This window comes from Poecilia mexicana, unplaced genomic scaffold (genome assembly GCF_051168715.1).
Source record: "Poecilia mexicana isolate PSO_F unplaced genomic scaffold, ASM5116871v1 scaffold_12, whole genome shotgun sequence".
Lineage (NCBI taxonomy): Eukaryota > Metazoa > Chordata > Actinopteri > Cyprinodontiformes > Poeciliidae > Poecilia > Poecilia mexicana.
Genome location: NW_028263381.1, coordinates 25,492,937 through 25,507,547, shown reverse-complemented (window position 1 = coordinate 25,507,547; position 14,611 = coordinate 25,492,937). Strand labels below are relative to the sequence as shown.

The window sequence follows — 14,611 nt, the reverse complement described above, 5'->3', positions numbered from 1 at the left end:
TATAGGTCAACTAATGTAAAGATGCCTTCAAATACTGAGAATAGTGTTGTCTTCCTGCTCTTACAAGAGTGTTGGGGGAGAATCACACCTCACTTTGTTTGGTCAGCTTGATCTGGGGTAACATCCTGCATCTTTCTTACAATTGGGTGTTAATGAGTCTCCTTGAGTGCGAATGAGAGAGTGGATATGTATGCAAATGGCCTTTGATGGGTTTTTAGGAAGCGCTGTGTAGCGCCCCGCCTCCAGGAGCTACATGCTGTGCTTCGTTACATGCGACCTAACGCGAGTTGTTGTTTTTCTGATACAAAAGAAGAAGAGAGAGCTGAGCTATTTTTTTATAGCTTGATTGCGATTTTTCTGAGACTTAAAGAAAATGTGACAGTGGGAGGAAAGCTGCGATGTGGTGAGGAGGAGCTGATCTCCGCCTTGCAGCGGCAGGAAAGCAGGTGGCTCAGACGGTTCAGGTAAGCTAACGATTATTTTTGTATTAAACTGCGATAAACTTGTAATAGTGCTGAATATACATGAGCTAATGTCAGTCAGGGTGTTGCAAATAACTTACAAATATCAGAATTAATTCATAATATATTTCAATGTGTTTTCATGTTGGTAAACTGCCGCCGCAGACCATCGTGGTTCTTCTGCAGCCTTTGGGTTGTAGGATCTCATCAGTGTCTTCCTGACTGCTGGTCGGTGTTTACCTTCAGGATGTCCAGAGACCTTCACCTTTCTGGAGCAGGAATCACATGAGCTCAATATGCTGATGAAACATTTATGATGAAAAAATGTGTCTGTTGTTTTTAACTTCTCAATACGTTTAATTATGATTCACCTGATGTCCAAGGTATACTGAGAACAAATAAAACCACATTCCTTCCAATCTGACTGGTTCTAGTTCCATGTTTTCACATTTTGGTCACTAAGAATTAAAAGTCTAAACTTATTTATCACTAATTAAGGTTCCAGGTTTTGGACACATTTTCTCCCTTTCTTACATTGAAGATTCTGCAGGAAGACAGATTAACAGTGAGTGGATAGAATGATGATGTATAAACTAGAAACTAACATGATTTGTATTTAGGGTTCTTGTTAATAGCAACCCTGATAATAATGTCAAAATGTTTGGTTTGCTGAATAACGTATTCAGTTTCGGATGGCTTCATTGGTAATCTACAATGTTACGTTCAATGAAATATTTATATAATGTTATTTTCACTCTGGCTAAAGCTCCTCACATTTTGGGAGGATTGTATTAGGAGTTTGATGTCATATAAACTACAGTATATACAATAATGTGTGGAGTGAGCAGAAATAGAGACTTTGTTCACTGAGACACAACTTTTATTTTTCTGTTTGTCTCAACTCTCAATGGAGCTCTGCCATCTCTGCTGGTAGCTGCTTCCTCCTGGAGGAGATCCTGTTGTTCTGACGGTTCTCCTCATCGTTCTGCATCATGTCAGCCATGTTGCTCTCCTCCTGCTCCCTGGGAAAAGTAATTAGATGTTCTAGCTTATAGCACATAAATGTAGATAAATAAAACAGAGTTACTAATGTGGAAGTTACATACACATAAGGAATTATTTAAAACAGACATGTTACTTTATATATACATGCAAACACTTTTTTTTTTTTTACCATCCAACCATACAGAATTATAAATAACTGGAATAGTGTAAATCAAAGACAAAATGTAATTACTTGTAAGTTTTAGCATACAGCCATGGATAAAATACCACCATCGTTTTATTGCTCATTCTACAATTACTAATTCATAATTTGATAAGAGAACTGATATCTAGCCATTTTACAATAATAGGATGTCATATAATATGTTTTATTATCTCGCAACAGGGGAAACTCAGATGCAACAGCAAAATGAGAAACAATTGAAGCACGTAGATTCACGCAGATAAGAAACGCGCGAAGGTAAAATGCTGTACAATATTGAGTTATTTATAACTGTAATGTGCAACTGAGTGTCTTCAGAAAATGCTCATGTTGTGTTTGAGCAATAAAAACACAGCAGACTTTGTGTTTTAAATGTCTTCCATGACTGTATGTATGCAACCTTAAATGTAGTAAAAACCAGACAGATATATCTACAAACTGCTCACCTGGCTGGAGAGCAGCAGCGGCGTCAGCTGCGTCTGGTCGGTGTTCATCGTGGGGCTCCTTCGGCTCCGAAGCGGCTAACGAGGCTTTACTTTCGCTCCACTACTGACAAAAACGACTCATTCCTCACGGCTCCATCGAGCTGCTGCTTAATATTGAAATCCGAAGCAAAGAAAAAAGCCGGCATCTATTTTTAGTTAACGGCTTGTTTGTATCTTCCATCACTTCCGTGTTGCAGCGAGTTTCAAACGTTGCGCCTTCATTTTTCTTCTCTCTCCGCTGCTCCGTCTTGTCCACGCCCTCAGCCAATCAGTGAACAGCAGCGAAGCTTGCGTCACCTACCAAACCAGGGCCGGCCCGGCTGGCCCTGCTCTCAAGCAGGACCCTAAAAAGCAGGGCCAGCCCTGTTGAAAAGGGCTGGTGGAAACGCATTTAAAGCGAGCCGAGCCGAGCCGGCCGAGTAGAGCCGGTGGAAAAGGGGCATGTGATAGAGAAGCACTTACTAAATTTAAATTAGTAATCTAAAATTGAACGGTTTCAAATATCATCTATGAAATGTTTATTTACATTTAAAATTGTTGATAGATTTCTGCGTCACTGCTGATTTTTAATTATATACAGTTGGGTGTAAATTGTTAATTTTGAGGAAAATTCTGGTTAAAACTGCTATGAAATTCAAATAAAATGTGACTAACTTCTGACATTTTAAACATAAAATAGAAGCTGTTTTGAAGATCTCAGTATTACAGTAGTAATGGTTTTATTTTGATCTAGATTTTGCAATAGCACTTTGTCTTGAAGCGAGGGACAATGACAAGGATGTTTGGTATTTAGTAGAACAATGTGAAATTCATAATTATTTGACAAAGTGCAATTCAATCACAACTTTTATAAGTGTTAGTACTGGGACATTCTAGATTTTGTTCTAATTCTTTAATGAGTTTGTGAGGTTGTGATTTTAAAATTTGTAGTTGATATTGGCACAAACAGAGTGAATATCATCGAGGTATTGACATTTATTGATTTTGAACAGTAAGTGTCTCTATTTTCTTAATTCTGGCACATCTGATGGTGTATTATTTTAACACATTTCTATGTTTATTCTTTTTGCAGTTCAGGATTTGAGGCAGTTGGCCGTTTGTGCTATAACATCAACAACAAATCTATAGCCACACGGGAGGATGCATCAAAGAAAAAATTTAATTTTATTTATAATGGTTAAAGTAACCTAATTGTGGCATACATAATTTTGATTTTTTAATTATTACTTTGTATTATTTTTTCTCTGGCAGTTCTCCTTCCTTCTGACTTGCTGGCGATCTTGGGGGCAGGGTCTTTCAAGCTCAGAGATCATGGGACGGTGTGATTAGAAAGGATCTTCTTGATTACCACATCAGGCCGCTGTTGTTGCTGCTGAACAAGGACATGATGATGCTGAACTGTGCCCATCTTCTGCTGGACTGCTGTATGAAAGCCAAAAGCTATTGAACGATTACTAAGGTCAGTGAAGATGAACTGTGTTTTCCTGTTGTCGCGTGGGGACAAAGTGCTGCTCACAGGACCTGGCAACAGATGTCTGCTTTGAGTGTTGCTTTTCACACCTGGCTGAAAACAAAAGGGACTCAGGCGTTGTCTGCGAGAGTCCTCTACGGCCAGGAATCAGCAGGGAGTCGGGACCACAAAGATCAAAGCCTTTTGTCCAAACCCAGATGGTGGCTTGAGAGGATGCCTGATCTGCTGGTTTCTACGTCCTGCTCTGTCGACCACAAAGGGCTGACCTACGTTCATCAAAGAGGGACTGTATTCCAGATGTTTCTGCACTCCAGAAATGACTGCTACTCTGGACACCTTCTGATGCAGCAAATGAGGGACTACAGCATGTCAAGTCGATCAGCAGTGGTTCTGGTTGTGCGTTTTCATGTTTGGTCCTGGATTCTCACCTCTGATCATGTGACCTAAGCGCCAAAGCCCACTCCTGGGGTTTCCTTCAGTCTACAGGTTGGAGACAAAACGAATAGCAACAAAACTTGGTAGTGGTGAATAAGTTCTTTTTAAATTTTTGTAGTGTGTGATGCCATTTTTTCTCTCCTTAATTTAGTTATAGCACTGATGCGCCCGGTTGTCTTCATGTCCTGAACCCCCCTGCTGTGAAATGCTAAGTGTTGAGGACACCCCATCTCCTGGTGTCAGAGGTTTTACAATACAATTTGAGGGTTGGTGTGAACCAAAGGCTATGACTCTCTGCATTTCTTGGAAATGCATTAACTTCCTCCATGATTCACTCTGTTTGTCTCACAAAATGCTAATGTGTTTTTCCCTTCCAGCCTGACAAGAATAGGAAAGGGACTAACTATTAGAAATACATACTTTTTTCTTAACCATAGCTGACTTGCATTGTGGGCTACGCTTCAACTACAAAGGAAGATGATCTAAATTTTATTTGGCTCATATTACAGTGGCTACCATTCAGTGACAACTAAATTTAAATTTAAATGAAATTTAAAATTAAGGTGCTAAAGTTGATTGATGGGTGTCTATAGAGCATACTGAGCTACTGGCACCAAGTTCTGTGTTAATTTCATAATTTTAAATCAATTGTTAAATTCTTTGATTGAGGTGTGCAGATTGTAACAGCATCTGGGACACCATGTTTGAATTACATCCAACTGTGGTGTATGATGCGGAAGTTAGCAGTGGCAGCAGAATTCATCTAAATTATTTGCATGGGATTCTTTTAATTTTCTATGACAGAACATTTATGTTATGTTATAGAAACAGGGGGAAATGAATGGAATTGATCTAATAAGCAAATTTTTAGTTTGGATCTCTCTTTACTTCTCAGCAAAAAAAGAGGGCGTTAAAGTTAAATCAAAATACATTAAATGTTTTACGCTGTATTAGCAGCATTAAACATGACCTAACTATTTGGATATGGAATAATTAAAATTTATAAATTGAATACACTAAACTTAATATTACCTGTCAAATAGTTTATACAAAACAGGGTTTCCTAAAACAAGGAAGGTGATCGTTGGATTGTTGCATCTCTATTCATATGATTTAAAATAAGTTGTTTAACTAAGACATCCAGGAAGGTCTAAACCAGGGGTCCCCAAACTTTTTCCTGCGAGGGCCACATAGCTGTTCCTTTCTGTGGTCGGGGGCCGGTCTTAGTTTTTGCAGTAAAAAAAACAAAAAAATTCTTGTCGAGGGGGGGGGGGGGGGTAGAGACGACGACACATTCGCGCTCGCTTTTGGATAGATTTTTACCCAGAATGCAAATGGAAAAAACCGTGAGTGAAACGGTGACTGACGAGTATATATTCCATTGAGGGAAAGTAAGTTTCACATTTGCTCAAAAGCCCCCTGGTGGTTGAAGAAAAATCCACATATAAACCGGAAAATACAATATATGAAAAAAAACACTGAATGCTCTCTGGTATGAGCAGGCGGGCCGGATCCGGCATTGTTCAGGGGGCCGGACCAAATGACGTGGCGGGCCGGATCCGGCCCGCGGGCCGTAGTTTGGGGACCCCTGGTCTAAACTAAATATTTACATCATTTAATAAACTTAGCTGTATCAAATTTCTCCCCAAAATTTAAAATATATTGATAATTGATAAACAATATAAAAAGGGTAATTCATTATTCAATTAAATATTTTATAAATAGGTTTTCAAAAGAATAAATGGATCAAAGGTTAAAATGGTTGAAATTTTATGATTTAAAACTATGATTGGAATAAAATAAGTCATTTTTGATATTTAGTGACACGGTTAACTTTATTGTAAAACAGGCTAATCATTCTTTAAGGTTTTAAAATGACAAAAATATGATGATTCAAATTAAATTGGTCTAAATTGGAGATTTACAAATTAGCAATTATGGAACTGCTTCTAAAATACAGTTAAGTTTTGGGTTCAGCACATTGGCAAACATTTATTTCTCATGTAGGTCTTATATAAAAAGAGGGTCAAAGGATTGACAAAATACAGCTCTAAAGGAGCAGCTTCTTAAAATGCTAAGTTTATTGATTTATAATACGAAAGGAAAATTACTGGAGGAGACTTGGCATTAGGAAATAAATGATAATTAGGAATAAAATTGTAAAGAGAAATAAATAAAACTAAAAGCTACCACAAAATCTTTTCTTCCTGATAATAAAATAAAATAACTATTAAAATAAGATTTGATAACAAGAACAATATATGACTTGAAACAATAAAGAATAATTAGAGTATTAATTAATAAATCAGTGTAGATAAAACATTAATTCAAATTGGAAGGAATTACTTATTTTATTTTAAAATACATTAAGGAGCTCTAGATAGGTGGCAGACTCTGTTCCAGTATGCCGACCAGCTGATGACCCCATCAAACATCAAAGGACCACAACCTGGTGTGACTGAGGATCTTCAGCTCTGGCTGCAGGACGACTTCACACCTAGATGTTCATCAGGATTTCTTTCATTCTACTTCGCTTTTGATGTCATCAAATTGGAAAAGAGGGAACGACCTCTTTGTTAAACTCACCAAATTCTGGGCACAATAATCCCTAAATAGGTGAGCATCGGTTACTGAGCTGACGACCCTGAGTTCAAAACTATAAGGAAAATGAGCTGCTGGAGACCAGAGGATCATCTTTGGTATTTTTCTTATTACCAAGTTTTCATCTTTCATCTACGACGTGCCAATGAACTCATCTTACTTCAAGGCGCATCAAGGAACACAGAGACACAAAATGATTATTGTGAAAAAAGAAAAAAAAATTGTACAAAACTATTCAACTGGAGGTTTATTGATAGTTTGTAAGTCTTTTATATGCAGTATATTGTATCAAACTTGCTCATTTATTGCATGGATAATTTTGGACAAATATTTGTGTAACATCCTATTTACATCAGGAATATGATTGAATTTTCATCATTTAAGTATAACAGTAAGATTTGTGGTAAAGTTTCTGTTAAGTATTGATAAAGTTCATGCATTTTAAATTATTTTTCTGGTAAGACATGACTCTGGCCTAGACAATTTTGAACATTTATTTTAAGTATTGAATCCTTTATATGATCTTGCTGTCTGATTTGGTCTGATTTTATTTTCAATGAATAAGCCAACATTTTAACAACAAATGTTATGTAGAAGGTTGCATGCAAAAAGAGGGGCGTAATTTATTAGCTATAATATGGTGTTTCTGAATTTAGGCTTATACTATCGCATAGTATATTGTAAATTTATATTTTAGAGTGTAATCTCTATTAAGAGATTAAAAGAGGGAATCGTTGAGAAAGTAAATTTAAAATAAGCTAGTTTTAAAACTTAACATGTCTTGATTCAAATGGCCTAATTGTGGTTTTAAAATCAGTAACGCATTCTGGCTTTTTGACCTTTCTGTTACCTGTAGTTACAGCAGATGGTTTGCTAGGATCGTTTGAACTGCCTTTTGTCTGTGGGAAAACAATACAGTGGAAGTTGTAGCTTTTCACACTCATCTGTGAAAGGCCGTAAACACGGCAGGGGTTTCTGGCTTCAGATAGAGGGTCAGAGATAGCTCCTGGTTGGATGAGCAAAGATACGCCTTATTTGAATAAATTAAAGAAAAGAAGATAAAACTTTCCACATGGAGTAACAAATCAGATTTGCTCTTGCAATTCTCCAAAGACGTCTTTGCACGTCTGCTTTTCTTTCTTTCCTTCCTTCTTCTTCTTTCCATTTATGTCAGGTAAATGCATGTATGTCTCTGTTGTTCTGCAGTTTCTGTTGTAATTTTATGCATTGTCTTCTATTGGATTAAACTGTAATTCTGTGATGTCAACACGCATTGCTGTTTTCTTCTGAGTGACCACACGTGGCCGTCACAAGAGGACCTGGGATCATAAAGGAAGAGAGAGAGCCAAACTTTTTCCAAAGTTAACTAATTTAGATAATCTTCCTTAACAACACGCAGCACATGAGTTGATAACATCTGAAGCAGGTGCCCAGGGTGCAGCGGCGCTATGTTTAGAGCAGGAAGATGAAGAAGAAAAACCCGCAGCCGGAATCTGCGGTGCAGTGAGGATTTCCATGATAACAATGGCTGATCGATCATTCTTATTAGCAACTGATAAAGCGTATCAGAGACTGAGAGAACGATGAGATCCTGGCAGTCTGAGAGGCAGCTACTTGGAGATCCAAGCAGGGAAATGGCGGCGATGTGCAGCGGCATGGAGTCGATCACTACTGGGTGAGGCGGAGCCACTCCCCTGGCATCTAGAAGTAAAGAGCTTACAGCCACGGCTAACTCCGGGAGACAAGGTAGAAAAGCCTTTTCCCTATAGTCCAAAATACTTTTTTTTTTTACTTCAAAATGCAGCCACAGTATGTCCAGAAGAAAACATTTGCATTTTGAGTGTCTACAGAGGCTGATAATCTCCCCACTCTGCTCCTGGATCACTGTTGAAACTTTGAGTTTTATGTCAAATCCACATGAATTAAATGACAGAAACTTATCTTCTCATTGCATATTTGATTAATTTTGTCCATCTGTAGACTGTTAGATTCTGTCCAATCAGAGTCAGGTATTGTGTAGTTGGTTCTTTTAATCAGTTTTCAGTTAATTAAATCCAAGGCTATTTAACACAAAATGTCACTAAAATCACTCTGTCCTTCTAAAATCTTTCAGAAAATTGTAAAAATGCACTGAATTGCAACAAATTGTATCGTTTGCCAAATATTATGATGCATATCGTATTGTAATCGGAGTATCGTATATTGTATTGTATCATGAAATTATTGTATCGCTACACCCCTACACAGGATATGGCAAAACTAAAAAAAAAGCTTAAAAATAAGCAACTTAAGTTACAATTTAAATAGCCCATAATTTGTATTGGGAGCCATTTCAATAAATCAATGTTTATGGGGATTTTTATTAAGAGAATCTACTCATTAAAACTTCTTTATTTAGAACCTTAAAATTTTGTAAAGGTGTAGCAGAGATTAGCTCAGTGAGACTAAAAAAAACTTATATAGAAGCAACATTTCAGTTTTAGTTTTTTTTTTTTCTCAATAGGTTGCTTACTGAGAAAAAAACATTTCATGTGTATTACTAGTCATTTTTGGTCCTGCAGCTTGAATACACATTTTACATTACATTTCACTGTAACTTTTCCGACCATCCCAAAAGACCATCCCAAAAGACCATCCCAAAAGACCATCCCAAAATTGGTCTTAAGAAATTTTCCTGTTTATGGTTCCCCCAATAATGAGATGGGATCTACACCTTTGAAGGGGTCAGACCATCAGTCTCTTTCAGCAGCAAACATGGACATTACATGTCTCTCAGACACACATTGTCCTCCACTGAGACAGGAACAGTCCAACATCTGGATTGCAAACTGCAGTGGATGTAGGAAGGACAGTTGGTGCTGCTGCAGCACAACTCATTTCTCCAAACACAGGAAAAGCTCCAACAGAGAGGAGAAAGGAAATCCCTCAGTAACAACCTGAAGAAACTCACTGAAGCCTAAAAGGACATCAGGAAACTAAGGAAACATTTCTGGAAGCTCAACCTGATTTAATAATCAGCATTAAAATCCAATCAATCTAAACTCTGATCAACACCTGGATACCTGCTCCATCCACACTCCCACACACAGATGAAGGAATGAAACACTAAACAACCTGCTGCTGAAAACCTGCTGTGGCCTCACTGGAATATCCAGAAATACAAACATTAAAAAGGAGAAGCTGCATCACATTCAACAAAGAGTTCAACAAGAACCAAACATTTGATCTCTGAGCTCAGACTCACCAACCAGGGAGAGGCTTCCATCATCACACACCTCTGACAAACACCTCCAACCTTTCAGCACTTCCTCTACCAACCAGCACCACCAGGTGGCGCTTATACACACTTGTGAGTTTAGTTCAAAATCTTTATTTCTCTCTCTGAACTTTTAAACATCCATCTGACCAACATGGAGTTACTTTTCTTCTCATCTTTGCTCCTTGGGGCTGATTGGTCTGGAGCTCCATCAAATGTTGTTTTAAAGTCCTTTCTGTCATCAGTAGATCATGGAAATCTAACTGAACTTCACTTTTATTCATTTAGTCAGAGTCCCTATTAAACTCTATTAAATCCATCCCACTCTTTCATTTTCCTTGTGAGCCGTTCTTAGTCAGGAGAATATTCCAGAAAACTGGGTAATGATCTCTGCCTCCAGATGAGGCGTCTAAATATTTAATGATCAAACTAAATATTTCTCTTCAAACTAAATGTTTCCCATCAGACTAAAGACGTTTCTCCTCTTCCTCCTCTATCAGACCTTCTCTGCTCCTGCAGCAGGTTCCTCCATACCTGAGAGCTTCCAGTCTCCAGTCTGGATCCTTCAGTCCAGCCGACAGCAGCTTCACTCCTGAGTCTCCTGGATGATTGTAGCTCAGGTCCAACTCTTTCAGATGGGAGGGGTTAAAGGTCAGAGCTGAGGCCAGAGAAGCACAGCCTTCCTCTGAGACCAAACAGCCTGATAAGCTGCAGACACACAATTCATCACATGATGAGAACATTGAGGTAGAGCCCAAGGTCTGAACTGGACATTTTTAGTGGAGAGAAAACCGAGAAACCAGTTAATAATATAAAATTGTATTAAAACTGAATTTCATTCTGTAGGTGACAAAAATCAACATTTGTCACTTGTAGAAAAGTTGAGAAAGCCTATCAATTACTATTGACAAAATAAATATTCTTAGTGTTTAATACAGTACAGTTAAATCTTACGACATGTGAAAATAGTGGATTAAGGAGGAGTCCTTTGGATAAAATCTTAGATCTAAGATTTTATCCAAAAGATACAGTGTCAAAAATTCCACTTTTCGTCTTGTGAGAGAGCCTACAGAAAAGATTGTCTGTTATCAGGAAGGAACGGTGCCATAAATTAACTCTGGCACACAGGCCGTGAAGGAGACATCTCAAGTCACCTCCTACAGAGAAACACTAAAACTTAAGGAAAAACAAACTAACAACACATAGTATTCTAATAATTGCAATTTAATTAGTGAAATACCATTTAGTTAAAATTAACATGATTTGAACTAGTCTAATTTGTAGTTTTATATTAACAACTAGTTGGAGTCTCTAACCTAGGCCAAACGTAATATCAGTTAGTTAAATATAATCAAAATTAGCATAACATTAATTAGAAAATGTTTAGAATGAATGTGTTTATACTGAAAATTCTGCAGAGCAGAAATGTTTTATTCTTAAAATCTGCGCTTTGATCTAAAGAGGATGCAGAAGTTCTGAACCACTTTGTGTACCAGGCTTCATGTCAATTTAAAATTATTGCACAGATCTGTATTTGTAGGAATTGCTCCACAGGAAAATAAAATAGATTTAAGACAGGTTAGCTTTTGGTTGAACCCTGGTAAAAGACTAGAGGCTTTGTTCCAACCAGGAATTAGGAGTAACATCACATTTCAAACTGGCATGAGAAGAGCTTGCTCTAAATGACCTTTGGTCTCCCTTGTCTAGATAGAGAAGTGCCGTAGCCCTGAAATTAAACAGGTCTCAGAAGGTAATAAAATTGCTTTGGACGTGCCAACTTAGTAATTTGATACTTAGTAGTTTGTTGCTAGGAGAACAACACGCCTTAATCGCATAATTGCATAAATTAAAACAAAGAAAACACCCTTTGTGAATAAAAGTATGAGCCCCACAGGAACAAATCAGATTTGCTATTTGCAGCCGCTTGGCAATCTCCACAAAACACGTTTTTTGCCTTTTTCCTGTTTTTCTATTTCCTACTTTCCTACTTGTCTCAGGTAAATGAATGTCTGTTTTAGTGTGTTTGAAGTGTCTGTGTTGTCAATGTGATTTTATACTTTTAAATGTTGGAATAAAATCTGAAAATGTATGACGCGGAGCCCTAATTGTTAACTCTGTGTGGCTTTTATTTACACGCATGGCATCATTGAATCCGGGAGAACAAGAGAATATAACGAGCCAGAATGATTTTATTCTCTTACATTACTTAGAGGAAATAGCTGACATAATGCTCCTTTGTAAACCTAGGATGCAGCAATCTGTCAAGTGCACAGTTACAATGTCAGTCGAAGCCTGACTTTTCTAAATACCTTTAAATAAACAACCTTTAAATAACCTTTCTAAATAACTCTCTTCCTGTTTTTTTTATCCTGGAGTAAATGAGAACCAGCCATGTTTATGTATCATGACATAGCATGCTTAGTCACAACACAGTCAGACATCTGTTATTATCTACTAGAGGAATAATAATTACATAATCTCTGATAGCAGGTAATGGAAAGAAATCTGGATGCACCACGATTGAGAACATTTTACCTGAGAGTTTCCAGGTTGCAGTTTGGACTCTTCAGTCCAGCAGAGAGAAGCTTCACTCCTGAATCCTGCAGGTTGTTGTTACTCAGGTCCAGTTCTCTGAGACTGGAGGACTGGGAGCTGAGAACTGAGGACAGAGCTTCACAGCTTCTCTCTGAGAGGTTACAGACACTCAGTCTGAGGAGACAAGGAGAAAAATCTGTTTTTAAACTGTTCATCAAAATTTGTCTTTATTGCCAGTCAACAATGTTCTTCTTGGACTGATTTAAGGAACTGCTTCATTTAAATAAACTAAAGCAACATGAATTAATACTTAATACCAGTGTTGTGGTACTCGAAATTGGTCTTGGTCTCGAGACCGGTCTTAAGACCATTTTGTGATGGTCTTGGTCTCGTCTCGGACTCGACCGCATTTGGTCTTGGTCTTGTCTCGGTCTCGGGCGCTGGTGACTCGGCATTTTATTTCAAGACCAGTCAAGACCGCAACTGTGAAAATATAACTAAACATAAAGCACACTATCCAGTTTATTTGTTAACATCTTTATTTTCAGTGGATGCAAAATGCACCGATTAAAATCCAAGCAACTAAGTGTTTCTGTTACTCCCCTTTTACCCCCTCCCCACCTTTTACTCCCCCCGCCCCTCCCCACCTTTCACTCGCGCGCGGCGCACCAGGACATGCGCAGTGGTTTTCTCTCAGCGGCAGAAAATATTTGTCTAATCGTAAGTAATGGAATATCGCTGCATAAATAGTAAGAAATCCGATGGCCACAGCTAACTCAACATCGCTTCACTTTCACAGAGGGTGGAGACAACGTCTAACTATTTTCGTCACTTAGAAAAGTAGCTCAAAGAAGGTAAGCTCCGTTAATGTGATGTTATCAAAGCTAGCTGTACAGAGACACGCATTGTGATGAAAAATATTATCACTCACTGCGCTGAATTATTGTGTGGAGGTGTAGACTGACTTGTCACCTATATGGGACAACGCTATGTCCAAAAGTCTGCAATATAGTGAGGTGACATTCAGAAACAGTCGATTCTTTTCCACGGTTCTTTACTTATTAGATAGGACTGGAGTGTCGCTGAGAGCCGTTGTTCTATCAGATAGCCATATGCTGTCAGGATAGCATACATGTAGTGAGTACCAGGCCTGCGCATGCGCATTAAGAAGTCCGACCGTCAGAGGAGTTGTCAGTTCACCAAACGCAGCAAGTTTGTTTTCAATGATAACTATATAGATATACATGTGTTGTCATGGTTTCAAAGTGTATTTAAAGCAGGTCTGGCTGCTGCTGGAGTCAGCTACAACACACGCCCGTGTAAAACTCACTTAACCACTAAGTCAGGATGCCATACAACTGTTAATAACATAGTGTATGACGATCTACGTCATGATTCTATGTTGTTGATTAAATGAAATCTTATGGTAATGACGTGTCTGACAGATATAGCTGGTGTTCTATCAGATAGCCATACGCTGTCAGAATAGCATACATGCAGTGAGTACCATGCCAGCGTATGCGCATTAAGTCCGACCGTCAGTGGAGTTGTCAGTATACGCAACAAGTTATGACGAAAATAAGTCATTAAATTGTTTATAATTTGACATAATATGATAACTAGATAGATATACATGCGTTGTCATGGTTTCAAAGTGTGTTTAAAGCAGGTCTGGCTGCAGCTGGATGCCATACAACTGTTAATAACCAAGTATGATGATCTACGTCATGATTCTATGTTGCTGATTAAATAAAATCATATGGTAATGACAGCGTATGCATATCTGAGCTAAGCGCACGACTATCTGACAACGTATGCTGATCTGACAGAACACCGTGATCTGACCTGACAGAACACCCGTTCTTTGTTCTTGTAATGCTCTGTGTACACTGCATCATTATTTTATTTAATTATGTATGTTGATATTTAAATTAACAAATAACTAAAACACAAGAACGAAAGAGCACACAGAGCATGCACATTGCTCTTTGATTGTTTTTGTTCAAAGTGGCAGCTGTAATATCTGCCATGGTGTCAGACTACCTGGCTTCATGTACTGGGATAGAGAGTGAAAACAGTCACGATGAACTCCTTCTGTTTGGTTACTTCTTGCTTGTTGCTCCTTGGTCAGTGTTCATGGTTGAGCGTTATTTACCGTCA

The 14,611-nt window shown here is 38.1% G+C and overlaps 2 protein-coding genes across 3 annotated transcripts in view; one reads left to right on the top strand and one right to left on the bottom strand.

Moving 5' to 3' along the window:
- The window catches only part of LOC106911046 (uncharacterized), a 307,017-nt gene that overhangs the window by 104,984 nt on the left and 187,422 nt on the right, over positions 1-14,611 (top strand). The gene's annotated exons all lie outside the window — the stretch shown is intronic.
- Positions 1-14,611, bottom strand: part of LOC148156276 (NLR family CARD domain-containing protein 3-like) — a 33,694-nt gene that overhangs the window by 6,958 nt on the left and 12,125 nt on the right. The window contains exons 6-7 of the mRNA XM_088011196.1: positions 12,452-12,625; positions 10,451-10,624 (exon numbers count right to left, since the gene is read on the bottom strand). Of these exons, the coding sequence (XP_087867322.1) occupies positions 10,451-10,624; positions 12,452-12,625 (348 nt within the window). The remainder of the gene's footprint in view (positions 1-10,450; positions 10,625-12,451; positions 12,626-14,611) is intronic.